This window comes from Lucilia sericata, unplaced genomic scaffold (assembly GCF_015586225.1).
Source record: "Lucilia sericata isolate MDLA Ls3-8-SP2 unplaced genomic scaffold, ASM1558622v1 Contig000272F_arrow, whole genome shotgun sequence".
In the NCBI taxonomy this organism is placed as follows: Eukaryota; Metazoa; Arthropoda; class Insecta; order Diptera; family Calliphoridae; genus Lucilia; species Lucilia sericata.
The window spans coordinates 279,704-307,306 of NW_023994297.1; the positions used below are offsets into that span (position 1 = coordinate 279,704).

A 27,603-nucleotide genomic window follows, 5' to 3' on the forward strand; every position below is an offset into this window, starting at 1 on the left:
TTTTAAATGCATAAGTTTTTTGTAAAATAAAAGCGAAATGTACGAAAAAATACAGTTTTTGTAAATTTATTTTTATATCAAGCAAGGTAAAGATTTCTCGAAGAGGAAAGAAGCCATTGACTTTCAGATGACATACAACATTTTATAAATAAAGTTGTCTTCTCAAATACCAGAAGTGATAGAGATTCTGAGGCCATATTCGGATTCGAGGCTCAATCCTTTAGAAAGGTATGTAGGTAAATTTGTCGGCCTGTGTTAACTTCCCAATTGTGAAAGTTGTATTTGGAGGAACAAACCTCATGACAAACTTAAAATAAACATCTGTAACTGAAGTAATTAACAAAAATCTAACAAAATGATTAAGGTTAAAAAAACACAAGATTTTAACACCCGTTTAAATAAACAAATATGTATGTAGAAATAAAAACAACAACGAGTTTTTTTTATAACAATAAAAGTTATTGATTTGTATTTTTTTATTATTTTTAATAATTTGTTTTTGTCGCAATGTACAAAAAAAAGTTTTTCGTTTTTTTAAATAAATAATAGTTTGTATAATATAAAAATTTATAGATAAAAATAATAAAAAATAGACACAAACAATGATAATAATTTAAAATAAAAACACGCCTAAGTAAACATTAAAAATTTGTACAATACTTATTTTTGTTATTTTATTCGGTAAATGTAATGTGAATTAGAAAACGGAAATATAATTTTAATAAAAATACACTTTGATTTCCTTGTGGTATTTTAAATTTAAAACCCAAAATTTATTAAAAATTAATAAAAATAAATAAAAGAAAAATGTATAGAAAATGAAAGGCTTGTTAATTGTGCATAAAATTGTATAAAAAGATAATTAAAACAAAATACCCCAAAAAATAAATGAAATGAAACTTTTTCTTATTATTTATTTCTATCTCTCACTTTTGTTTAGCTGCTTTAAGCCATAAATAATTGTAAACCAAGATATTTCTTAACAAATAAAAAAAAAAGATACAAAAAATATCTGTATGAATCTATGTAGTATTTTATACTCTTCGTATATGTATACAATAAAATGTGATCGTGTGAAAATTCAAGTTGCATGCCACCATGTACATAGTTGCAAATAATTTGAAATAAATAAAATAAAATAAAAAAAAATGTACATTTAAAAGGAGAACTCTTGTACACCATTGTTGTTTCTAATGGATTTCTTTGCAGATAAAAACAAAAAATGCGAATAATGTTGAAAAATCTGTGACATTTCAACTTCTGTTTAAATTTTTTTCTATTATTTTTATTTGTATTGTTTTGTTTTCGCAAGAAATCTTTAATTAAATAGAAAAATATACTATATCTACCGAAATATGTTTAAAATAACAACAATAGAGCGAAATCTTTTAAACTTTATAAGTTTGCAAAACTATAACAAGGTTGGTAACTCAAGTATTCACACAAATAATAATTATAATTATAATAATAAATAATTAACGCAATAATCTTAAAATTTATCATTATTTGTTTGGGCTAGGGAAAGTGATTTTTTTTTTATAAATAATGAGAATTTCATAAGCAATTGGTAACTTTCATTTTGAATACAGAAAAAATCAATTGAAATTCTGAATTTCAAATGAAAAATCTTAGTTTTACTATTCTTTTTTTAAATTTGAAATCAAAAATCTTAATTTCAGTTAATATTTTCTGAATTGCAAATGATAATTCTAAATTTTAATTTAACTTTTCTGAATTCTAAAAGAGAAATCTCAATCTCATGCTGCAACGCATACAGAATACCAATGTTGGATGTAGTTTGTTTGGAATTTCTCATTTATAGAACTAGTTCTACAGAAACATTACAGATCAATTACCACTTAATTGGTTATATTTTTAAATTTTGAATAACTAATATTTGCTGTTTAATTTCTCTAAAGAAAAATTTTTGTTTTCCCAAATAACCTCTTTAAGAAATTTCACCCTCAGCTTATATTTAATTCTTGTTAATTAAAACCTTTTTAACCTTATATTAAAACAATAATTATAATAATATATATATAAAAAAACTAAAGAAAAGAAAACTAATAATAACACATAGATAGACCCTTCTCTAAAACACCTAGCAACAACAAAAAACAATAAAGAAAAATAAAATGATATGATGATGATCCCCTTCTCATAAAAGTGACTTTTTTTCTCTTTTTAAAATAATAATAACATTTAATTTCACTTTAATCTACACTAATTACTTGCTTAAATATGCTGCATAATGATAAAGTTAATAATCATCATCATTACAATCATGATTATGGTACATAGATGCTAATTATCATGCTATGAATTAAAAATATAATAAATAACTAAAGTCTATTACTTGTAGTAAGTTTTATGCACAATTAACAAACACTTTTTTTTAACTTAATATTTATGTACTATTACTTACTTACTATTATAGTTTTAGATATAAATAATAAAAAAAAAAATTAAATGATAGAAATAATTATAAAGAAAATAAATAAATCTTTTTTTAATAAAAAATATTGGTTTAAGGGAAAATGTAATTTCTTAGTCTTAGGTATAGCCAGTAATGAGTAATGCTTACTGAAAGCAATACAATTAGAACACGGATTTTTTTGTATTTATTATTTACTAAAATGCTAAACGAAAAATCCTAAGTATACAATATACGCAACAAGCTTTATTTTTAAGCATAATTTGTCATAATAAAAGTCATAATTTGTTTAATATCCCAGCGAAATCTATATAATGACTTGTACTTACACAACAACTTACATTTGAATGACTACTACTTCCTTCTGCATTACTTTTAAGTAGTCTTGTAATGACTTATAATAAGTATGTACTTAATTTTAGGCTTTTGTCATTGTGTGTAAGTTTTTGTATAAACAAAATAACTGTTTAAGGGGTTTTTTGTAATGACTTATTGAAGTCCTTCTTTGTAAGTGAAAGTGGTTAAAATAATGAATTAAATTCCAATGAGTAAGTAGTGAAATGTGCTTTTATTATCCTGGGATACAATCATTTTCAAAAAGTATATCGCAATCTAAAATTCGGAGCACCTTTTAAACACTTTTTCTGAATTACTCTTGAACATGGTTTTTAAAAAGGTATTGTCCGAATTTCGAGAAAAAAAAATTGTCATATAATGGCTTCTTCGTAGACCCACAAAAGAATACTACAGCACAAGTACCTCAGACAATTTTATAAAAATCCTTTGGTCTAAATATATTTGGTTCTTAAAGTTTGTAAACAATCTGCAGTCAAAAATTTAATAACTTTTTCGAACTTGATACCCTATTTGTATTCATTTGTAATGGAAAGACCCAGTCTTTGATATAAAATATTTATATTGAAGCCGAAAAATTACTGGAATATTTTTCGATCGAGATTAAAGGTTTTTAAAGTTGTATGCTTAGGTTATTGATTGCTGCATGTATATATGAGGGGCACAGAAACAAAGACAGCAATCTCCATACCATTAATAACCTTTCCAGCAAACTTCTCTATTTGTTTCAAACTTTGTTCTTCTTCTTCTAGTTCCATTATAATAAATATGTAAATATAAAAATATCTTTAGAAGTAAAGTTGTTTCTTATACAATTCGAATATAAAGATTGCCTTTATTTCTACACCCCTTTAATTTGAAAACCCTTATTCTGTCGAGTTTTTTTATGCTTAAGATTTTTCTTGAGGAAAAGATTACAAATATTGATTTGTTTCAAAATGTTTAGTCTAACAGTTAAACTGTCCGTATTCATAAAGTTATCCTGCTTTAGACCAATAATAAATTTATGAATATAGGAGTAAAACTTAACAAAATTTCTAAACGAAATTACTTTTTCCCTAAACCAATACTTTTTATAATTGTTTTCACTTAATCTTAAACACGTTATGGAAAAATTATTTGTAAAAGCTTTTTTTTTTCTTAATTTAAAGAAAAATCGAAAAAAACACATTTTAAAAAGGAGAAAAAAAAACTTAAAAGTTAAAAAACACTTTTCTAAAGCAAAGAAAAAAGTGTAAGACCACAGAGTACTTTAAAGTATATATAGAATACATTACAAAAAAGTAAAATAAATGAATAAAATAAAATGAAAATAATTTGCATACACATGGTAAGTAGATGTTGATCAAAATGAAACACAAACAACACACATTATGAAAACGTGCATGCATGGTTTGTTTGGAACAGGGGTTCGACGGTTTTTCAAGCTGGCTGGTTGAGGCGAACTGTTTGGTTGGTAAATTGTTTGGTTGCTTTGGTCAGAAAACCAAAAAAAAAAGAAAGATGTAAATGGTTAACCAAGTCTGGCTGCTGCTCGCTGGCTGGCCGACTGGATGACGGACAGACTCTTGGTCCGTCCAGTTTTTTCCATCTGTCTTTTGGTTCGTTTAAAAAAAGTAAGCCTTTTTTTGGTTGCTCAACGGATGGCTGACTGGTTGCTGGCTGTCTGGCTGCTTGTAAGTACTTTATGGAGAGTGAAAGTGAAAGTTTTTTTTGCTGATTTTTTTCTAAAGTTTATTTCTTGCGTTTAATATTCCCGCTGGGTTTTTTGATTTTTTTGATTTTTTTTAAGATTTTTTGTTTTATATTTTGTTTTAAATCCATTTTTCGTTTTTATTTGTTCGAAAAAAATGTTGTAAACCAAAGCTTTGTTTTTATTTTATTTAATTTTGTATATATTTTTAACTTTTTGTTATAAATTTTGTTGTCTAAGGTTTGGGTTTTTGTTAGTGCTTTCTTTTGTTTTTTTTTTCGTTTTAACTTTGTGTGTTTATGAGCGTTTGTTTTTATTGTATTTAACCGTTGCAAGTCATTTAAAAATCAATTAAACGGAAACAGGAAATCTTAACAACTTTTGTGAAATATACAGACATACATACAAACAACAACAAACAACAGCTGTAATCAAATTATGACGATGTGTTGATGATATCGTCGTCATAGTCGTTATGTGAAATTTCATATAAAATATTTAAATCTTTTTTTATTATAACTTTAATTTCGGTTGGCTTTTTGTGTTTTAGTTTTTGTTTAAGATTATGCAATATTTTTTTTTTTTTCTTCGTCTTTTACCTCTTTTTTGTTTTCATTAACACTTGTATTGAGGTCAAAATTTCGTAATAATTTCTTTTGTGTGATGATTAAAATTATCAAAAGGGTTGGGTTTACTTTACTGGTTTATTGTAATGATGACGACGAAGCTTATTTGATTTGATTGATTTATTCACGAACATTTCAGGAAACACTTTCTTTATGTCTATTTTTGGTTTTTGGCAATATTGTTTTATTTATGACTGGATATCGTGCTAATGATGATGTTGAAATTGTGTGAAATTTTTATTCTTTTGTATTATTGATGTTTTGAATTTATGTCATGCATTTTTTACCGGTATTTTAATTTAATCAGCTGTTTATTATTTAGCTTTAATTTGTTTTGTATATATTTTATTGAATGCGAATTTTGGTTTTTAGATTCTGTGGAGATTATCATGTTTCCAAGTTAATAATGACTTCTTTGTGTTCTGTATTTAATGAAAAAATATGAAGTGTTTTACCGCAATTCTGATATGTTTCAACAAATCATCGTTACTTTTATCTATTTCTACCCAAAATTGAATTATATTCTGTAATTGTCTCAACACATGATGATAAAATAGGAAAATTTTGAAAACATATCAACACAAAATTAAAATTTTTCCAACTCCAGTAAAGATTTGATATTAAATAATTATCAAGATGTTCATTAGTATTTACAGAAGTTGATAATTTTACCCATAATTTATAACGATTTTTTAAAGGTTTCTACTTTTTCTTATTTTTTACTTTATATTTTTTATTACAGTCCAGTTAAATTGTTAATACCCAGTAGTATTTTTTTAAATGATCACACTATTTAATTAAAATCTTTTCATTTCGATTACAAAAATTCCTTCAATTAATTTTTTGCTTTTCTCTCGCTTTACAAACATCTTAAGATATCGTGGAAAAAACAGTCTTAAGAGATCCCACTGAATCTAAAAACGATGACATTGCAACATTATTTGATGTTAAAGCAGATGAAGTTAATTGATCAATATGATTGCTATTGTTGTTGTTGGTGGAGGTGGTGGCAGTAGAAGTAGATGTAGTGGTGGTGATGATGTTGTTGTTTCCCAATTGTCTTTCATGTTGTTGCCACATCAAATCGAAACAATTATTGAAAAATTGTTGATCATGTTGGTGTGTCGGTGTCGGAGTTGGCATCGATGTCGTTGTTAGCTGTTGATGTGGAGGTTGATGCTTTTGTACCAGATCATTGAACTGTTGCTTAAGTAGTTGCTGTTGTTGCAGTTGTTTGTTTTCAGTAACAATCATGGGTTTTGGTGCTGCAACATGTAAATGATTATTATTTAAATCAACCAGAAAATCTAAAGTGGGTGCTGCCTTTATTGTTGTGCCCATAACAACATTACTGGGTGTTAAAGGAGTTTGTTGCATTGTTGAGACTGTAACTGATGCAGCTGTTGCCGTAGCTGGAGCTGATGATGTTTGTGTTGTTAGAAAATTTGATGCAAATTTAACCGTAGGCGAGGAAGACATTGATATATTGCCACAGGAGGAAGTTGACGATGAAGATGACGATGACGATGTTGAGGATGCCGATGAAGCTGCTGATAAAGATGATGGTGACAACGACAACTTTGTTGTAGTTATATGCAAATTATCAAAATTAAAAACTAAATCATCGCCTGCATTTATGTGTGCACTTTCAATACCACTATCGTTAGAGAAATCAGCACATGTGGAATTGGCTGAAGAGGAATTTGAAGAGGTGGTTGAAAATGAAGACAAAGAATTGCAGGAAGACAAAGGTAAGTCGCCTGATTCATTTGAGCAAGTCTCTATAAGTTTCTTGGAGATTTCATTAATGGATTTCGTTAGTAAAGTTTCAGCAGTTTCGGGTAATAGCAGCATAGTGTCATCCGCTGATGTCAAAGCCTGATCCAAATTGGCAAAGGCAGCAGAGTTTGAGTTTTTAAATAGTTCACTGGCTAAATTTATACCACTTAATATATTATTACTAAATATCTTGTTATCCTGTGTGTTGTCAGTATTGCTCATCAAATGATTAGAACTATATGAAGAATTCTGCTGATCTTTATTGCGTTTTGAACCTATAACACCCACAATTTCAGCTCTGGTTTTAGGCCAATTTATTTCCTCGGAATCATTCGATGATGTTGTGGTATTGTCACTTAAAGAACCAGTACCACTTGTATCCGAAGTAGAGGAATCTGAGAGCGATCTCCTTAGCGGATAATCCCATATTGATCTTAAAGGATCACATTCATTACAGAAACATATACCATGATTAATATCACTGCCACTCGTACACAGTGACAACTTTTGCTGTTGCTCGTGTTTACTTTGAGCTGCTAACAAGTCATAAGTTTTATTCGAATAGCTATTGGATCTTTGAGGCTGCTCATTTAAATTGGTTATTTGGGTAAATTTTTGTAAACATTTTAACAAGTCCTCAGATGACTTGTAGGTTTTTATTGTGTTGTTTTGGGTGTTAGAGGATTTATCCTGTAGGGACTTATTGTCCATTTTTAAATAGACCGCATTGACCAAATTGTTGGGCGGCTTACGGTCCTTCTTTCTTCTTTTACGCGGCTTTATTATGCGTGGCAAACAGGTCTCATTGCTGTTGGAAGAATCGCCATTATTGGAAGATGAATTTTCGTTGTCTTTCGAGTGTTTTAATTGCTGCTCCAGGTTTTCCTTGGACTTTGATGAAGACAAAGCCGCTGGAGCAGAATTTTGGTAACGCAAAGGAGTTCGAGTTCTATCCTGTTGTTTATTATTATACTGCATTGCTTTCGAACCAAACTGAGACTGCTGATGCTGTTGGTTATTGGAGGAGCCAAAAGTATTGGGAGACCAATATTCTGGCTTTTGTTGCTGTGGTTTGTTTAACATTAAGGGAGCACCCTGGACATGAGCTGCAGCATATTGGGCAGCCGCAGCATAATTTTGTGCTGTATTGGCGGGCAACATATTGGTCCAATTCTTTCCCGGCGGAGAATGGGATTGTTTTCTCGATATCCTTTGCCTTTGACCAGGCGTTAAGTGAGCCGTTGCTGTGGATATTAAAGGAATGCCAGCACATTCATTAATCCTTTGCTGATTTACCACCGAGAGAGGAGGCAACTTAGCGTAATTGGGAGCAGTTAAAGGCATACGTTCAGAAGCCTGTGGATTGTTTGTGGGCAAGGCATGTGGAAAGCCATTAGAGGGAGGATAGTGAGGAGTCTGGGTATGATGTGGATAGACTCGATTCGAGGGAAAAGGTCGACAATTCTGTAAATTTATATGATTGGGATTTGTTACAGAATTTACACCATTTGAGGGAGATTGGGAGGGATAGCACGTTGCATTAAGATGGGGATTCCACATATGAGGCGGTGCGGGTGGTGGTTGCTGTTGTTGTAATGCATGATTAAGTGAATGTTGTTGTAGTTGATGCTGATGATACTTTTGCTGTTGCTGCAAATGTGTTGCAGTATGCTGTTGTTGTAGACTTTGATGGTTTTTCAGAAAATGTTGTTGTTGTTGTTGTTTCAAGCAATTATCTACTCCACAGTATTGTTGCTGATGATGCGACTGCTGCTGCTGTTGTTGTCCTGTATGCGGTCTCATAATCCTTGACTGGTTTCTTGCAGTTATTGTTAAACGGCTTCGCTTGTAGCATAAGCTGGTTGAATTTTACAATCATTAGATTTGTTTATGGATGTTTGCGAAAACAAAGCACAATTTGTAACGTTTTTAATAATTTTAAAAAACTATTTCTTTATGTTTAAGGCACTATTTTGCACAAATATTTTTGTTGAATCAATTTATTTGTTTTTTTTCCCCCAAAGTTAAGTTTTATTATAGTTTAATACATTTTTGAAGAATTTCTTTAGTTTTTAATTTTTTTTTTTTTTTTTTTTTTTTTTCAAGTTGTAGTTTTATCCAACATTTTTTACTTTAAATCGTTTTCATTATTCGTTTTTATTTTATTTAAAATTTTGCTTAATTTTTTAACAAAATTTTTATATTTTTAGCAAAATTTTATTTTTTTTCGTATAAACCCTTTTTAACGAGTTTTTATTTTATTTCAAATTTTTATGATAAAAATTTTTTAAATAATTTTCAACTATGTTACTTTTCTTAAATGATTTTTAGATAATTATAAATTTTTTTAACTGTATTATTTATAATTGTTATTCCTTGCAAGCGGATGTTTTCTAGTTTTGAACACGGATTTTACTTCTCACATTAACAAAAAAATAAATACACAAGAGACGACCGTAATTAAAACGCGAAAGTTGTTTATGAAAATTTCTTTTTCTGCTTTTCTTTAAAAAAAAATTGTCTAACATGAGCTTTTTTGTAGACCGCACGACCGTTTTCAAGCCAGACTTGTGGCAGACTAAAAATTCAATTTCAATTAACTAAGGCAACAGCCTACCGACAGCACTAAAATATATAAACAAACCAAAAATAAAAAAATAATAAAGCAAAGAAAAAAGCTTTATTATAACCATGGTCTAGTAACACAACAAACAAGACCAGAGTTACAACAAGAAAAAGCCCGGTTTAGTAATAAACGTAGAAAAAAACACAAATGAAACAGTAATAGTTTTTTTTTGTTGTTTAAAAAACAAACACGCTCTCATAAAGACTTGAATTTCGCTCTCTGTAAAACAGTGCTGCTGGTATAGATAGTTTTTAGGGGAATTTTTTTAAAGTGTAAGAGATTGTACTGGACAAGTATTCTGTTAGAGAACAATTTATTATTGATTCGGTTTATTCTGTATCTGTTAAAGTATCTAGTTCGCTTACTAGTGAACCAGTCTAAATGACATCGAAAACTTAATTTTTTAATTTACTAAACCAATTATTAATTAAAACAAATTTGTATTTTATATTGAAGTTTGGGGGCTATTGAATCGATTATTTAACATAGATTTTACTATATAGATTTTCGAACATAATACAATCTCTACAATATTTTAACAATATATACTTGGCAACTCTTTCCTATATAATCCACAATAAGAGACAAATAACCAAAAACTACTCTCACGATCCATGCTATCTTCATTTAGCAAAGCTTTAAACCAGACTCAGCCAAAAAAAAAAAAAAGAGAAATGTTTTAAACTCAGCTTTTATTTTCATAAAAAAATAGAGAACTTATGTTGAGGTGTTATTGTTTTTATTTACCATGCCATGCGTTGGTAATAAGCATGATTATTCTTGTTTGTATTTGTCTCAGTTTTCAGAAGCTTTTCTTACAACAATCATTGTAAAAATGCAATTGTTTTTGTTGTTGCTATTTATGTCGAGGCCGGTTAGTTCTTGTTTTACGTATTTTTCAATCTTTATACCCTACACCACTTCAGTGAGGAGGGTATATTGGGTTTGTGCTGATGTTTGTAACGCACAATAATATTGGAAATATACCCACCTTAAAGTATACCAATCGACTCAGAATCATTTTCTGAGTCGATTTAGCTATGTCCGTCCGTCCATGTAAACCTTGTAATCAAACTACAGGTCGCAATTTTGAAGATAAATCAATGAAATTTGGTACATGATCTTCTATTGTTCCAGGGACGAAGCCTATTGAAAATGGTTAAGATCGTTCCATTATTTCACCTAGCCCCCATACAACTGAACCCCCCAATAGGGCTTGTAAACCTTGTAATCAAACTACAAGTCGCAATTTTGGAGATAATTCAATGAAATTTGGCACATGATCTTTTATAGTACCGTAGACGAAGCCTATTGAAAATGGTTAACATCGGTCCATTATTTCACCTAGCCCCCATACAACTGAACCCACGAATAGGGCTTTTAAACTTTGTAATCAAACTACAGGTCGCAATTTTGGAGATAATTCAATGAAATTTGGCACATGATCTTTTATGATACCGTAAACGAAGCCAGTTGAAAATGGTTTACATCGGTCCATTATTTCACCTAGTCCCCATACAACTGAACCCGCCAAATAGGGCTTTTAAGTTCATAATTAAGTTTAATATACTCATTTGATGACCCTCACGAATTCCATAATAATAGGTCCTCATATGACCCTAGCCCCTATGAAAAGCCCACATCAAAATTTCACTTAAATGTCCACAATTATATTCAACAATAAACGGCTTAAGTATGTATATCTGAGGCAAGGTAAAATTCAATTTAAATGCTTTATTATTTGTCAAAGGTGTAGGGTATTATATGGTCGGCCTCGCCCGACTATAATTTCCTACTTGTTTTTTTTTTTTTTGTACTCAGTTTCATCCAAAAGGTTTAAAGACTTTATGTTCGAGTTTTACAACCACTTCTCATATTCAGTTTTTCGATATCACCACCACCTCAGTTCATCCGTTTAAGACATAAATATCTTCAATAGTTGTTTATAACAAATAAATGTACATTAAGTTTTATGTTTGTTTTTTCTTCTCTCGAAAATTTGATCGTAATTTGTAATTTGCTACTTCTACTGCTGCACACTCTACAGCTAGCATTAAATTTACTTTTATGTCATACACGTGACTTGAATAGGGAGAGATGGTTTTGGAAACATGTTTTCTCTACTGACATGTTTCTACTTAAAAATGGGATGTTTTCTTGTTGAAAATTGATCTATATCACATTAAATTTAATTTCAATTATAAATATTCCTTTACTGATTAAAATTCTCTACTTAATAGAGAAATAAAATAAATTCTTATTTTATATAAAAAATGCCATAAATTTCTCAAGAAAAAGAAATGAATCGTATAAGAATAACAGTTTTTGTTATATTGTTTTAAGAGCAGAATCTGAACGATTAAAAATTAGCTCTTTTCTAAACATAACCCACCCACTTTAATTAAACTCTCAATAACTGGGCCATATTTGTCATCAATTAGTATTTTTAATTACATATTAATAAATTTAACACTACACTTTCATTCAATAATTGAAACAAGTACTTTACTCTATTATTGTCGAGTGTATTTCGCAATATTGAATGAAGTACATTAAACAGCCATGAGTTGTGAAGTTTAATTGAAGGTTTTTAGTTGCGATTTTGTTTTTTTTTTTTTCTGACACCGTTGTTCTTCAATACTTGTTTTTAATGTCGTTAATTATTAGTCAAGTTTTAAGTTCGACTTCAAATTTCAAAAATTAATAATAAATGTAGTTCTTTTTAGAAATTATAGTGTCAAGTCCGGCTTGAATGAATTTATTTAATAACTAGCTTTACCCAGTGTGCTTTGCTACCCTAAAAACAGTATAAATAAAAAACCCACTTAACGATGAAGATTCTAACTCCAATAGTTCTCTAGATTTACAATATGTTACACATTAGAGATGCCAAGAAAATTACTGAAAGTTCGCCAATTTCTATCTATCTATGAAAAATTTGAATAATATAATAGTTTCCAAGATATACGAAATTTTGTATTTAATTAATATGGGAAGTGCGAAGTCCCCCATTTAAAGTCCGCCAATTATTCCCTAAATGTTCATATTAATGTCAAAGTACTTCATGTAATATTTAAAGATTCTACATCTAATAGTTTCTCAGATATAAGAATTTTTCTATTAAAAGTCATGTGGGGGTTTCAAGCCCCCAAGAAAAAAGCCCGCCCTTTTTTCTCCAAAATGTTTAGATGAATATCAAAGTAATTTGTGCATCATTTGAGGAATCTAGTTCTATTAGTTTCCCAGATAAACGAAATTTTGTATTTAATTAATATGGGAGGTACCAAGTCCCCCATTGAAAGTCCGCCCGTTATACTCTAATTGTTCAGATGAATGTCAAAGTTCTTCAAGTAAAATTTGAAGATTCTAGCTCTAATAGTTTTTCAGATATACGAATTTTTCTATTTAATTCATATGGGGGCTCCAAGGCCCCCCAGATGGAAGTCCGATCTTTTTCATCCAAAATGTTCAGACGAATATTTAAGAACTTAGTGCAAAAGTTGAAGAATTTAGTTCTATTAGTTTCCCAGATAAACGAATTTTTGCATTTAATTAATATGGGAGGTGCCGCTCCCCTCATGGGTAGTCCGCCAATTTATTTTCCAAAATGTTAACATAGATGTTAAAGTTATTTGTGCAAAATTTTAAGATTCTAACTGTAATTGTTTCTAAGATAAACGAATTTTTGTTTTTAATTTATATGGGAGGTGCCACGCCCCCTAATGCTAGTCCGCCTACTTTTTGTCCTAAATAATCATATTGACACTAAAGTGGCTCCGACAAAATTTGAGGACTCTAACTGTTATATTATCTCAAATATACGGATTTAATATTTTCTAATATGGGCGTGGCACCTCGCCCACTTGAAATTTCAAAATAAAAAGTAGCCTATTACCTATTCCAGACATACAGGAATACGCTGTGAAAATTTCAAGAAAATCGGTTCAGCAGTTTTGTAGTCTATAACGTTCAAACATACAAACATACAAACAAACACACATTCATTTTTATATATATAGAAGATTGAACATGTTTATCAATTGAAAACAATTAACAACTCCAATAACAGGAAGGGAATAAATGTTATTTATTCAGTTTGCAACAGGTGTAAACATTTACTACAAACAAAAACTTGATGTGTAAATTGCGCTGATTTGAAAACGTATTAGAAATCCATAGCTCGAAATCTTGAGTAATGCTTTTTGTAAACTTTTCGTAAGAAAGCCTGGAGACATCTAAATCAATCAATGGAATTGTTTTTACTTTTGCCACTACCCTCGTAACAATTATAATCTACATTATTTTAATGATATAGATTTTAAAACGAGATTTTTTACTTTAATTCAATAATATGTTTAGAATTATTTTCCAACATTGAATTGGAAATCAAAATAAGAAATAACACATGAATTTTGGTAATGACTAAGTTGAGGTTTTACTATAATATAATTGAAAACCACTTATAACTACTAAGCAGGTGTTAAGATAACCAAATAATATATGATATTGTAAGACAATTCAAGGTTGTGTCAAAGTATTCACAAAATTACAAGAATAATTCTTAGATGTGCAAATGCAAATCAAATAATATATTTAAGTCAATAATAATGTTAATTTTATTGGCAAATTAGTTAAACTGAAATTAACTAAAAGATAAACTTTTAATTTTTTTCAAAAAAATGAGTCTTTACAAAAAAAAATAATAAAAAAACCAATAAAAAACATACATAAGTTTTCAATAATTTCTTGAAATTAAAAGAAACCAACAACAATTGAGTGTAGCGTAACCAATGATAATTTTTAAGTGACAGTAAAATGTGATTATTTCAGGTCAATCATCTATGAACTATGAAAGGTATTTTAACAAAGAGTAGCAAATCGTTAAAATCATTTTGTTCACTACAAATTAGAGAAAGAAAAACCGAACAGAAATAATAAAAAAATCTCCCTTTTAGGCTTGTATTCGGTTGTAAATATAATAAAATGCAACAACAACAACAACGAAAAATGTGGCATGAAGTTGCAATAATAATAAAAATGGAAACTGAATGAAAAAAAAGAAGTGTTTCGTTTTTCATTTTCTTAAAGTAACTTTCAACACGATATAATGAATGAAAGAAAGAAAAAAGAGCAAGTATCAAACATAAAATTCAGATTGAAAACGAATTTTCTATACCCTGTAAAATAAGAAAATAAGAGTTTCAAAATTAAATTCATGGTTGTCACAGAATCCATTCATTATCTGAATTGGATTTGAAAACGACAAAAAAACTTTATTAAGCAAATGTTTTCAAATCCCGTTTTAGGTTTTTATACTAGTCAAGTAAATGTAGCTTAACTGGCGGTTAGATTAAAAATGAAACAAATTTAGGAGGATTTTAACCGATGATTGTATTTAGAACTCCTTGATTTGTAATTTGAACCTTTATACTTGATTCCTTGCAAACTTCCACATTATAATTAACATTTTAATATTACAGACAAATTTTGCTTCTATGGATTTATTAATTTGTATTAAATTAAAATCTCCTCGTTGTTACCCATCGATTGCCTTAATGATAACACCCTTTTACACAAACATAAAGTGGTGGTTACACAAAAATAAGAAAGATGATTTTGCAGAAAAAGCTAAAGCTGTTTATTTTAAAAGTTAAGGTAATAAAAAACAAGACATATGATTTTTTTGTAAACAAAAGTAAAAAATAATATGAAGTGGTATATAAAATTAAACAAATGCATTTTTTTTTGTAAATATTTTCGTACAACTTCTGTGAAAAAAATGTTGCATGTATGATTTCAAACTATAAACATGCACCGTGCACAACACACAATAAAAGAAAATCAACTTTATTTTTCCTTTTTTTTGTTTTTCATTTCAATTCAACTTAATCTTGTTGTTGCAGCAACAGCACTAAAGTAACACAATACTCTCAACACTTTTTTTCTATTGTTGCTGTTGTTATTGCTTGTTTTCCTACGTACACATTGGTACGTCTATCAGATCTGGCTGGGTTTGGATTTCGTACAGCAACAACATTTGTACATACACTTCGACTCCAAACAACTTATAATATTAATATGTATGGTATTGGCAAGCAAGATGTTAACGATGACGATTGCAGTTGTTGTTGATGTAGATGTTGCTGTTGATGCTGCTGATGCCACTGATGTTGCTTTTACTTGAAGTGCTGGCTAAAAGATGCAACACAACAACAAACATGATTTTTTTTTTTTTGTTTAAAGGAAACTTTCTCTTTTAGTTTAAATTTGTTGTAACTTGTTGTTTAGTGTTTGTGTTTATTAATAAAAACAAGTACGTAAACTTAGTAACAGCAACAACAAAATTCACTTTGGTCAGTTGTAACACCAACAATAACAAGAAAACTCCTTGTCTGATTTATTAAAGTAGCTTGGCCGGCCTTTTTCAACTGCACAGCACCACATTAACTACTACACTCGAATTTGTGTAGTTTTGTCTGGTACAACTGTCTGGTCATTACTTTATGTAGAGCTCCTTTTTCTTTTACATTTCTCCACAGATGATGTGAACACAGTGATTTCGTAAGAAGTTTACATATTTCACAAAAACAAATGATTTTTTCAATAGAAAATATTATATCAAGAGGTTCTAAACAAAAATCCAGAAAAGGGGTCAGTTTTTAAGACATTAGAAGGTTTTCTCAGGTTGAACAAAGATAACATATACCGATAAATTCATAACACAGATTATGGTTGAATTGCGCTAATCTGACCTTAGAATTTGCTATCACATCTGCTTTTCGAGATATCTTAGACTAACGTTTGTTAAAACCTCATTTTTACCATAACCGGGACGTTCTAACAATGTGGGGTCTACTTATTTATAAACATTTATTATGGCTTATGAAGGTTACACTACGTTCAACTGGACAGTAAAAAACCGGTCCTAAAGGCTCAATTAAAATAACTAAGAATACAAGTTCTAAATTCAGTTAATTCGTAATCCATAAACTTGGGAACTTTGTCAACTGATGGGACAAAGTTCCCAGACAAATATATGTATGTATTTTCCTGTAAAATTTTAAATTTGTCCCATAATTTATGACGGAATTTAATATAGATCAACATTAGGGCCAGTAAAGCGGATCAGTTAATTATTCAATAACAAACTTCTAGTTACAGTTCAAACATTGGTTCCCACCAACCACAGTTCAATGTTAATACTAAAGGCGACGATTGTTATTTTAGATTTCTTTATACATATATATATTTTTTAGCTTGATAGCATAATTGGTCGCGTCTTATGGTTATTGTTGGATTTAGAAGGCGTTTAATTTAAAACTGTAATTTAAATACAACTTTAGTCACTTGAAAAGATATTGTTTAAAAGTAATATTCGTTACTCGCTTGTGCCATCGCTGCGAGCGTGAGTTGTTCAAGTTGCTTTCGTTCGCCTGTGCATTACATTAAACCGCATAAACTAACTACACTAAACAATTTCATTTTCATTTCACTTTATACGGGAAAATTGCAGTTAATTGAAGCGGCTATTTAATCGATTTTTATGTTTTTATTTTTTTCTCTTCATTTTCATTTTAGGAAAATCACCTATAACTAGTGAATAGAAATTTACAAGACTTTTTATTACAGTTGACTATGAAAGATGATTTACAAGTCTATTAAGAGTTGTGGCTAAGTCATCAATTATTACTTGCACCTTTTGAAAAAAGTTTTTTTTGCCAATTGAAAAAAATGTTGTTTTTAAATAACAAAGAAGATAAAATTAAAAAAACAAAAAGAAAACAGAAAGCAATTTAAAATCATTGTTTTTTCCACAAGGAAGAGGGATAATTGTATAGCTCATTAATAGGTTGCCCGGTGGTGTATTAAAAGCAAATCCATTTAAAACTAAAATTTTAATATTGTTTTTCAATAAACTCTTAATGATCCTTTATGATTTTTAAAAGTATTTCCAGATATTGAAAATGTTTCCATATTTGTTACATATTTCATAAAAAATTTAATTATATATAAATTCAGAAACTTATTGAAATTGTGTACTTACTTGACAAATTATCCAACATATATGTTAATAATTTTTGTGTACCATTGGGTTCATTGTAAATGGATAGAAATTCCTTTTGTAGTGGATTACCCATTAAACCCAAAACATGCAAATGAAATAATTTGCCAATTTCATAGGGTAAAACACGAAGAAAATTATTATTTAACAAAAGTTCTCTGAAAAGATAAATAATAATGAAAATATATTAATAAAGTATTAATTTAAATTACTATTTATTAAATTATTAAATTAAACAAATTGTAATAAGGCTAATTCAAAGATGATTTGTACGTATTTAAACTGTTATCTATCTATGTATATAAATTAAAGAGTAATGTTTGTTCGTAATCGATAAACTCAGGAATTACAGTGTCCCTGTAAAGTTTTAAATTTATCAGACAAATGGCGTAAAGTTTAAATTTTCAGTCAAACCGATTATTTTATAAAAATTATAATTGCATCAGTGTATCATATTTGATGCTATGATATTCGATTAGTAACGAATGCTTTAATCATTAATTTTAGATACTATAAGAGACGAAGGACTGAATAACCTTCATGATATTGTTAGAGATATATTACATTTAGGACGGATTTCACAATTCTCCCAAAGGGAAGAAATTACACTTATGTTTGGAAAATTATATGAAATTTGTAAAACTTAAGTAAACTTTAGAACGTAGCTCTTACGCCTTGGATAACGAGATAATAATAATCATAAATGTGGGAAATAACTTCTCGAGCCCAACTTTGTAATTCAAAAAGGACTGTCATATATTGATGTTTTTAGGTCGTAGGCAACATTTTTCCTATTAGTTTCTTGAAATTCCGATAAATTTTGTTAATGTATAATATTTTTAAAATGTTAATTTTTATTAACTTTTAGTGAAGAATTTAATAAACACGTTAAAAAAATCAATAATTACAGTTCCAATTCCTTTTTTGTGAATAGAAAATTTTTATTACAAACCCATTTAAAATTAAGATATTTCTTTTTAGAAAATAAATTAAATTTTATACTCTAAAAATTAAATTTTTACCACGTTCTAGTTATACGGAAATGACAAAAACTTATAAAAAATACAATGTGTCTTTAAAAATTGGCAAGTTATCATACATCGACAAATTTGATTACTTTGCCGGGAATGAAAACTTTTAGAAGTCAATTCCCGGGATTGAAAAAAGTCCGGGAAATTAGAAACTCTAGTCTAAACAATAATATAGTGACGATATAAGAATAAATTTGTAATCGATACTTTTTTGGAACGGTTAAGATATATAGAAGCTATCTTTATAAATGCCTAAAAGTATAGCATACAGGCAAATCCCGGTATAACGAATGATATAATGTCAGGCCCTTTCGTTAAATCGAAATATTCGTTATATCGGAATTATTTTTTCTAGTAAATTTCTTTATTTAATGGACAAAAAACCATTCAAATTAATGTATGAAATTATTACTTCAAATTTTATTTCAAACAACTAATAACAACGCACACGTTTTTCCATTTTGAACATCTGAACGGATTGAAAAATTTGTGAAGGATTTTAGTTTTCTAACAACTTTAATTTCCTGCTATTTCCTTAGCCTTATTTTATTATCTAGAAGATAGAATTAAACTCTTTTGAGGAAAAACTGAACTTGAGAATCGATAACTGAGTCTCATGCTGATAATTTCAAAATCGTGGAATATTGCGCCATATTGGGGTATCGAAATAATTTATTTTGCTGTAAAATTTTATTATTTCAATGTGTCCCTTTTAAACACTATTCAAGCCAAATTTACCATTAAATTCACATCTAACAGATTTATGCTTTTTAGATTATAATGTAAGGAATTTTGATCGATAGGTCAGATATGTAGTATAACTAAAATTAGGAATATGGGCGACTTCTTTCATTTTTACATTATATTCTAATTGCTCAATCAAGTTTTTGATATTAACAATATAAATATAAAATCAAAAGCTGGATTTTTTTAGGTATTTTTTCTTTTTATTCGTTATATCGAGTATACAATTTCTTAAACGTTCGCTATATAAGGTAGTTAATGTTAAAAATTTGGCTGTTCGTTATATCGGATTTTCGTTAAAGTGAGATTCGTTATACCGGGATTTGCCTGTACTTCTTTAATATGGAGGGTCGAAAATAGGCTTTTCTCTCGGATCAACTTCTAATAGTGAAAATATATTGTATTTTAAGGTCAAATGAAAGACTATAATATATTATTCAATTATTTTGAGGATAAGAGTCCGCACATCGCCGCCAAAGTTTGTAAATGTGTTTATATTGGGAAAAATTACACTTTTTCGAGTTTTTTTCAAAAAATATGGTTTTTGCACTATTTTATAGCAAAATCGTAATGTAATTGTCTTTTTAAAAACATTAAAAAAAAACTCAAAATTCTTTAAAAAATTTTTGAGTTATTAAAATTTCCCCCGAGATTTTTTTGTTCTAAAGACACACAAAAGTAAATATAAGAAATGTTTATTTACTTTTGAAACATTTTACAGAAAAATATAATGACCACCTTTACAAGATCCATAAATATGCGAATATGAATTTTTGTTCAAATTGGATAACGCTTACATGGTTTAGTATGTGGTCAAAAAAAAGGAATATTATTTTAACAGCACCACCAAAACTCCATTTTCATACTTTTAAAAATTTTGTTAAATGGATTTAAAAAAATTAGAAGTTTCTATAAAGACAATTTTGTATACATTATGATTTTGCTATAAAATAGTGCAAAATTTAATACTTAATACCAAAAAACACAAATATTAATATTCATAGGTTCTTTTCATTTAGTATTGACTGATTTATGATGGTAAATTTTTGTGAGATTGTATGTCAATTTTGGGAAAATTCTGTCAGCTTTGGAATGGGGGAGTGTTGTGTTGTTTAAGGATGTTGTGATTGTTCAGTCAATATTGCTGATGTGGATGAATTTACTTTGTGACTGTTTTGGTGGAAGATGAATTGTGACTGATATTGTGTGCATGGGGTTTTGTGTTTATGAGGGTTTTTTTCTGCTATTTATATTTTTGCTCTTATAGAATTGTCTTTTCATTTGGTTCTATTAAAGTTAGTCTTGAAATTTAGATTACGTAATTGACTGGTAATTTTGGTATTTGAATTATTTTTCATGATTCAATATTTATTGGGGTGGTTAAAAACTTATGTCTTATATTTCTTCAGAAATGTTCAACTGATAGGAGTTTTATAGCTTTTTTTTTACTATGCATTACTGGCCAATTAAACCTATGTTATAAGTGTCAGAACACAATCACTAAAAATAAAAAATTAGCAATTAGGAAAAAAGAAAAAACTTTATTTTTAAGTTAATCGTCATTCTTTTATCAATAATAGAGCGCTTTCAATGATTTTTTTTCCAAAATTACAAATTTTTAATATTTCTTGATCGAAAAGTTGGAATTAATAACAAAGTTAGCTGCTCTTATTTAAAACCAACACTAAAAGACGCAATCATCGTTTAAAATCTTCCTTAATTTGTTTCGAGTTTAATTTAACTGCAACTTAAACCACATTTAACTGAGTTGTAAGAAATACGTCCTATTTGCAATAAATATTTTTATTTTCTCAAATATGTAATTACATTCCAAACTCACCTTAATTGTATCAATTCACCCAATTCAGCAGGTAAACTACGTAATTTATTACTGGATACATCTAATGTACGAAGATTAACCAATAGTCCAATATCAGCTGGTAAACGTAACAAATGATTATCATTTAAATATAAAGCTGTTAAATGTTCAAATTCCCATAATGAAGGACTAATATTGCGGACGCAGCCTAAATGAATGAAATATAAGAACAAAATAATTAATATAAACAAAAAATTTTAATAAAAAAATAAATATTGCACCTGTTATCTCAATACCAGTCCAGTTAGATTTTTTGCCAGCTGCCACATCTTCGGGTGACATAAAAATCTGTTGTCTACGATTGCCGCTTTCATATTTGTCCTTGTTACGAGACATTTTATACAGGTTACCTAAATTTCAATAACAAAACACTTATTTAGTAATTACAAAGGCAAATTTATTTATATATTTTTTATAATAAAATAAAAAGAAAGTCTTTTGCTTTTTTTTTAATTATAATACAAATAACAATAAAACAGAAATTAAAACAAAGTGAAAAAATTATAACGACAAATTTAATTGAACATTTGCTTTAAAAAAATTTAGTTAATATAAATTGTTAAATAATAATTGTAAGTATGAAAAAAAATTATAACCTTTCATAATAACCGCCTGATGATAAGCGTCTCTGCAAAAAAATATTAATAAAGTATTTTGTTTGTTGATTATTAATTTATTAATTGTAGGTTTGTTGGTATAGTGGGATTTTTAATTTTATTTTTTATTTTCATTTAAGTTTTTTTATTAGGTAAATGTTGAGGGATTTGTTTTAAATAAATATGTGGATGCTTTTTTTGATTGTTGGTCTTTTATTATTATTTTAATGTTGATTGTGTGTTTAATAATAAACTACTAACTACTATGGTTTTTATATGTACGAGCAAACAAACTTAAAAATAAAAAACAAACATAAAACAAAACTAAACATTTGCAGTCACAAATTTGAGATGAAATAATTATAAACATAAAAATTATATTAAATTGGAAAATAATAAATGTTTATTTAAAATTTATATAAATATTGAAAGTCTACAACGGATACAACTAAGTAAATAAATTAATTGTGTATACTTAAATATGCCAAAAATAAATGAATTGTGTTCTAAAAATGAAAATTAAAAATTATGCATAAGCCCAAATTTTAGTAATCGAACATTGTTCTATGGGTCCTATCACATCGCAAGATTAAAGAGATTAAAAGAGGCCTGTATATTAGGATAAGTGAAAATTATTTAACTCGTTGACGCTCACACAAAAAATTATATATGTACATAAGTATTCGAATTTAGGTAAACTATGAAAAGAAACCAAATTTAATAATATATTTTGTGTGGAAAATAAATAAATTAATTTGTTATATTGTCTAGATAGTCCTTAGTTTTGATATCACACCCCTTAAAACTTGAAAACTTTACATTTACTTAAATTAGTTGTGCTTTTTTTAAAAAAAGTCCATGAAACTACTTCACAAAAGTATGCGAATTTTTCCTGTAGTTCATATTTGATCATATTATACGATACACAAATTTTAGAATCGCATGGTTTTATGCTTAATATTGTTTTAAGGGGTTACTATCAACCGCATGGATATATTTTTGACCCATTTGGTCCACAATTTTGGGGGATTTGTATCCTCTTTTCATGTAATATCATTAAAATGGCGATTTTTGGCTATATTTGTATGTTTTCACCCTTTTTCCAGAGATAAAACCAAAATTTAATATTGGAATTTAATAGAACCCATAGGGTATCTAAAAATAATATTTTTTGTTATAAGGATCTGTACTTCAACGTTCCAAGATGTATTTTTGGTATCGTTTTTCAGTTTCTAATTGAATTATCTGGATCATAAGTCCCTTTTCGTACCTCTAGGGACGATATTTTCCGACAAAGTTGTCTAGTGTATATTCATGCACATATTGGCACTAATGTATTTTAAATTTTCAATATATTATAGCGGTATACAACCCCAAAACATGCCTTAACAAAACGTCATCCTATATAGTAGATTTCAGTTTTTACTACTCGTAACTTTCACGCTTATGTTGCCCGTTACAATAACACTGTAAGTCCTAAATTTTGGTTTTAATTTGATCATAGTAAATAATATTTAAACACATATCAACATTTTTGATGTAATCATAATGATATCGTGCCATGCAGCATGGAGGACATTGGTATATAAAAATATTGATTTTACTGTTTTGAATGGTGCTTCTTCGAGGCATGTTTTGGAGTTGTACACTTCCACAACACATTGAAAACTTAAAATGTATAAAAGCTGATATCTAAAAGAATATATACCAGAAAACTTTCCCCGAAAATAGTTGATCCTAGTATTATAAAAATGGACTTAAGTTCCAATATATTGAATTAGCGACAGAAGAATGATCCGAATAATTTATCTTGGAACGTATAAATACAGATTCTTCTTTTTTCGTCTTTTTTAGAAAAACAGTAAGACCCTAATTATGCATAACATTAGAACTAGAAGTACATTTATAAGTTTGGAATTAGGGAAATATAGTAAATAGAAGTATGTATAAACATTGCTTGACCTTAACACCTACTATGTATGACAATAAAAAAACGTAAACATGCAAACTCTACCGTCAGGTTACATAAATATGTGTAAAGGGGTTCTTGAAAACATGGTGCAAATCATGATCAAAAGTTCTAGATACATACATATAAGCTAAATTTTTGGAAAACCTTTTATAAAACTTTGTGATAACTAACAAATTTCCAGTTATCCTCATAACAAGCTATCATTTACGGATAAAAATAAACCTGTTTTAATAAAAAATTTAAATAAAACTAAGATCTAAAATTCTGGACCCATTAAAAATCGTACGTGACATCAACCGACTATTAATTTACAAAAATAATTTCCAAAAATGAGAAGATAAAAAGAATAATGTCTAGAAAAAAGAAAACAATGACGTCGATAGATGTTTAATTAAATGGATGGGATGAAGAAATGAAGTAATGTCCAAAATGAAAACACTAACAATAACAAAAGGATTGATGTTTTAGGGAATGAGGGCACCAACAACGTTATAAATGCCACAAATACAGATATAGACACACAGCACAACATAAAAACCAAATTTTTAAAATACAGCAACAACAAATATGTCAAGCAACAATATAAACGCTTTAAAAAGAAAATAAATACAAAATAAGATTGGAAAAATAAAAGACAAACAAAAATTTAAGAAAAAATAAGAGATATAAACACACACAAAGGCAATAAATAAGCAGACTTAAACAAAAAGAAAAAACAACTTTTACAAAAATTATAATAAAAATGGAGAAAATTTAAGGGAAACATTACAAAAAAAATAAAAATTTAAATTACTTATATATTTACAAAAATACGCAAACCTGACTGCACACAACTTTCCAACCGCAACAAATTAAATAAATTTAACACATACAAAATTATACACAAAATTGTTTCTTTTTCTACAATAAATAATATATTTTCTTAATATTTTTCACAGTTTTTTAAATAAAAATTTTCTTTGCAATATGTCCGCGTATGAAATGGAAAAACTAAAATGGAGCACCCGCAATTAAAAAGAAAATTATTGAACACCGCTCGCTCTTTATTTTTCAAGTTTTCGGAATTTATTTTATTTCAAAATGTAAAATATTTACTTTGAATAATTCATTTAGTTAGTTTTTATTTATTTATTATTATTTTATGGAAAAAAATATATATTTTTCTTTTGCGTTTAACTTAACCACACTTTTCTATGTTTTCGTATTTTTCTTTTACTCTTTCTCCCTTTTCTGACTATGCTCCAACAAATAACAACAGCAATAAAAATTTTGCAGTGTTGCATTTTTTAGGTCTATATAGAAACACACATACAATAAATAAAAAATTAAACAACAAAACTAATCAGAAAAATATTACCACACAAACTACTGTCTAATAAGACAAGACTATTAAAGCAAACAAAAGAAATATAATGAACAAAACACACAAACAACAATTTTCAGTTTTTCAATTACATATTATTTTTTAACAAATGCAACAACATTCACATGCATTTTATTTTTGTTTATTAAGCTAAATACAACTGCAAAAAACAAAATAAATTCACCTCCACTACAGAAATTTAATTTATATATAGATATTTGATTTTTAAGTTTTATAAATTTTGGCTTTATTTCTCTTTTTTGTTTCTTCTCTTCTTCGCTTCTCGTTTTTTCTATCAGAAAAGGCAAAATTTTTGATTTTGCAATTTTCCAACACAAATTTTACTTTTTATTTTTGAAATTATAATAATGTTTAAACAAAAACTTATTAATTTATTTTCTTATTTTTCACTTTTTCTACTTATTTTTTATAATTTTTATTTGTTTTTATTAAATAAAGTATTTTTTCTTTTCTGATCGCCGCCACTTTTTCACACTTGGTCGTCATTAGTTCAAAAACCTGCGTCGACAAACATAAACGTATGAAGAGACTGAAATAAATTATAGCGGCGGCTTAAAAACGGCTTTAAGCCGTCAACTTTATTTGTTGTGTTTTTCTTTAATTTTTCAACGAAGTTAAAAGTTACGATTAACCCTTTAATCACAGAAAGTGGAATAAGTATAATAGTAGTCCACTAATATAAAATAGAAAATTTTCGAAAATAGAAATTTATTAGTTTTCAAAAAACCTAATTTTGGGGAGAATCGGACAAAAATCTTAAATATGTATTTCTACACCGAAGGAAAAATTTTAATTATTATTTATATTTCTGAGTGGTTATAAATAATATTGTATTATTAGGAAATAAGTAGTATATTTTTAATCAAATATATTACATTTAAAAATTATTGAAAATATGCTAGCAAAAATTTGAATTTTATTATTTTTTTTTAACTTGGATAATTTGTGTATTGTATTTTATGAAAAATCCTTCAGTAATAATAATTTTTCATGAAAATAATATAAATAGTATTTTATTAAAAAGTATTAGGGTTATATTATAAATCAACTTTAAAATAATCGAAAAATCCACTTTTTTCTGAAAAAGCCGAATTCGACTTTTTTGTCCTAACAAAGTCGAAATGTCGACTATCTTGTAAGAAAAAAATCGAAGTATGAAGAAAAATATTTTTTGTGTTTTTTAATATAATAGTTACTTATTTTCATTTGAATTTAAAATTTTGACCTATACAATTTTTATATTTAGTTTTACGACTTTATGTGTTACGATATATGTACGTTTAGATTGTGAAATTACATCAAATATTTATTTCCATTCGGAAAAGGTCGAGAAGTCGGAAAAAGTCGATAAATTTGAAAAGTCATAAAACTCAAGTTTCGAAAAGTCATCTTTTCATAAAACGAAAAAAGTCGAAAAGTTAAAAAATCGACTTTTCAATAATTGTTTTAATTAAAGAACCCTAAAAGAATATTACAATTTCCAAAGGTGCCAGACTTTACTAAAAACAGTTGTGTAAATATTGTAGTAGGAACATATTGTCAGCTAAGTAGTATATTTAGTACCTTTTCCGTATCCCACAAGTAAATATTAATACTATTCCTTTTCCCTTTTTGTTTAAGTAGTATTTTTCTTAACAAATTGTACAAATATGTGTAAGCTTAGATTTCCCTCCAAAGTTAAATTTTCTAACCAAATCAAATGCAATTTTCTGCAAGACTACAAGTGCAATAAAGAGTGTTAGAAACAAATAATAAATTTCTTAAGTTAAAGTTTAATTTCAATATTTTAAATAATTAATATTTATAGTTAACAGTTGTGTAAATTTAATAAAAAAGAAATGTTTACAAAAGAAGTGATATTTGTGAGAAAAGTTTAATAATAGCATGAATACAGGTAAAATTTACACTTGTTAAAAAAGTATGTTTACTTTTAAGCGTTGGGTTTATAAAATACAATATTTTTAGTAGCTTATTTTGATGTTGAAAAAACAAAAGGTTTTTAATTTAATGGGTATTTGAATTTAGTGGTATATTTAATGTGCTGCAATATAAAAGAGTCCTATTCCAGTTAGAAAAGGCAGCATCCAACTGCAGCCGAATAAATAAGTATGTTTGTATGTATGTATGTACATATGTATGTATGTTGTTTTGTGTGTTTGTATTATATGGAATATTAGCAATCGGGATTACATTATGTTAACAATTTAGTAAAAGTAAAAAGTTAATAATGTTGTTAATGTATTTTGTTTATTAAATTTATACATACGTACTTAAATGTATCTAAAGTCATAAAAGATAAATAGATTTTTTAAATAGTGCTTAACCTTGCAAATTCTGGTTAGATCGCATTCTAATACATACTTACATACATATGTATGTATGTACATATGTGTGTATGTAAATCCATGTCTTTTGGTTTGCTT

At 27.8% G+C, this 27,603-nt stretch overlaps 2 protein-coding genes across 5 annotated transcripts in view; both read right to left on the bottom strand.

Annotated features, from left to right (window-relative positions):
• The window catches only part of LOC119603058 (CCR4-NOT transcription complex subunit 6-like), a 68,641-nt gene extending 42,955 nt beyond the window's left edge, over positions 1 to 25,686 (bottom strand). Inside the window, exons 1-5 of one of the 4 annotated variants that reach the window (XM_037954923.1) lie at positions 25,344 to 25,686; positions 21,825 to 21,856; positions 21,450 to 21,578; positions 21,190 to 21,376; positions 17,557 to 17,732 (exon numbers count right to left, since the gene is read on the bottom strand). In XM_037954923.1, coding sequence (XP_037810851.1) covers positions 17,557 to 17,732; positions 21,190 to 21,376; positions 21,450 to 21,578; positions 21,825 to 21,831 — 499 coding nt within the window. In that variant the 5' untranslated portion in view covers positions 21,832 to 21,856; positions 25,344 to 25,686. Of the gene's footprint in view, positions 1 to 17,556; positions 17,733 to 21,189; positions 21,377 to 21,449; positions 21,579 to 21,824; positions 21,857 to 24,615; positions 24,783 to 24,891; positions 25,020 to 25,343 lie in introns of those variants that run through there. The other 3 variants (XM_037954922.1, XM_037954924.1, XM_037954925.1) reach the window with 3 other exon arrangements.
• LOC119603057 (rho GTPase-activating protein gacF) lies at positions 1,491 to 10,513 on the bottom strand. Its single transcript, XM_037954920.1, has one exon. It carries the CDS (start codon positions 8,687 to 8,689, stop codon positions 5,978 to 5,980), a length of 2,712 nt encoding a protein of 903 aa, XP_037810848.1. The 5' UTR covers positions 8,690 to 10,513; the 3' UTR covers positions 1,491 to 5,977.
• Positions 25,687 to 27,603: the final 1,917 nt, after the last annotated feature.

Excerpts from the sequence above, each read along its gene's own strand:
- LOC119603057 (XM_037954920.1), bottom strand. The coding sequence starts at position 8,689 with ATGAGACCGCATACAGGACAACAACAGCAGCAGCAGTCGCATCATCAG.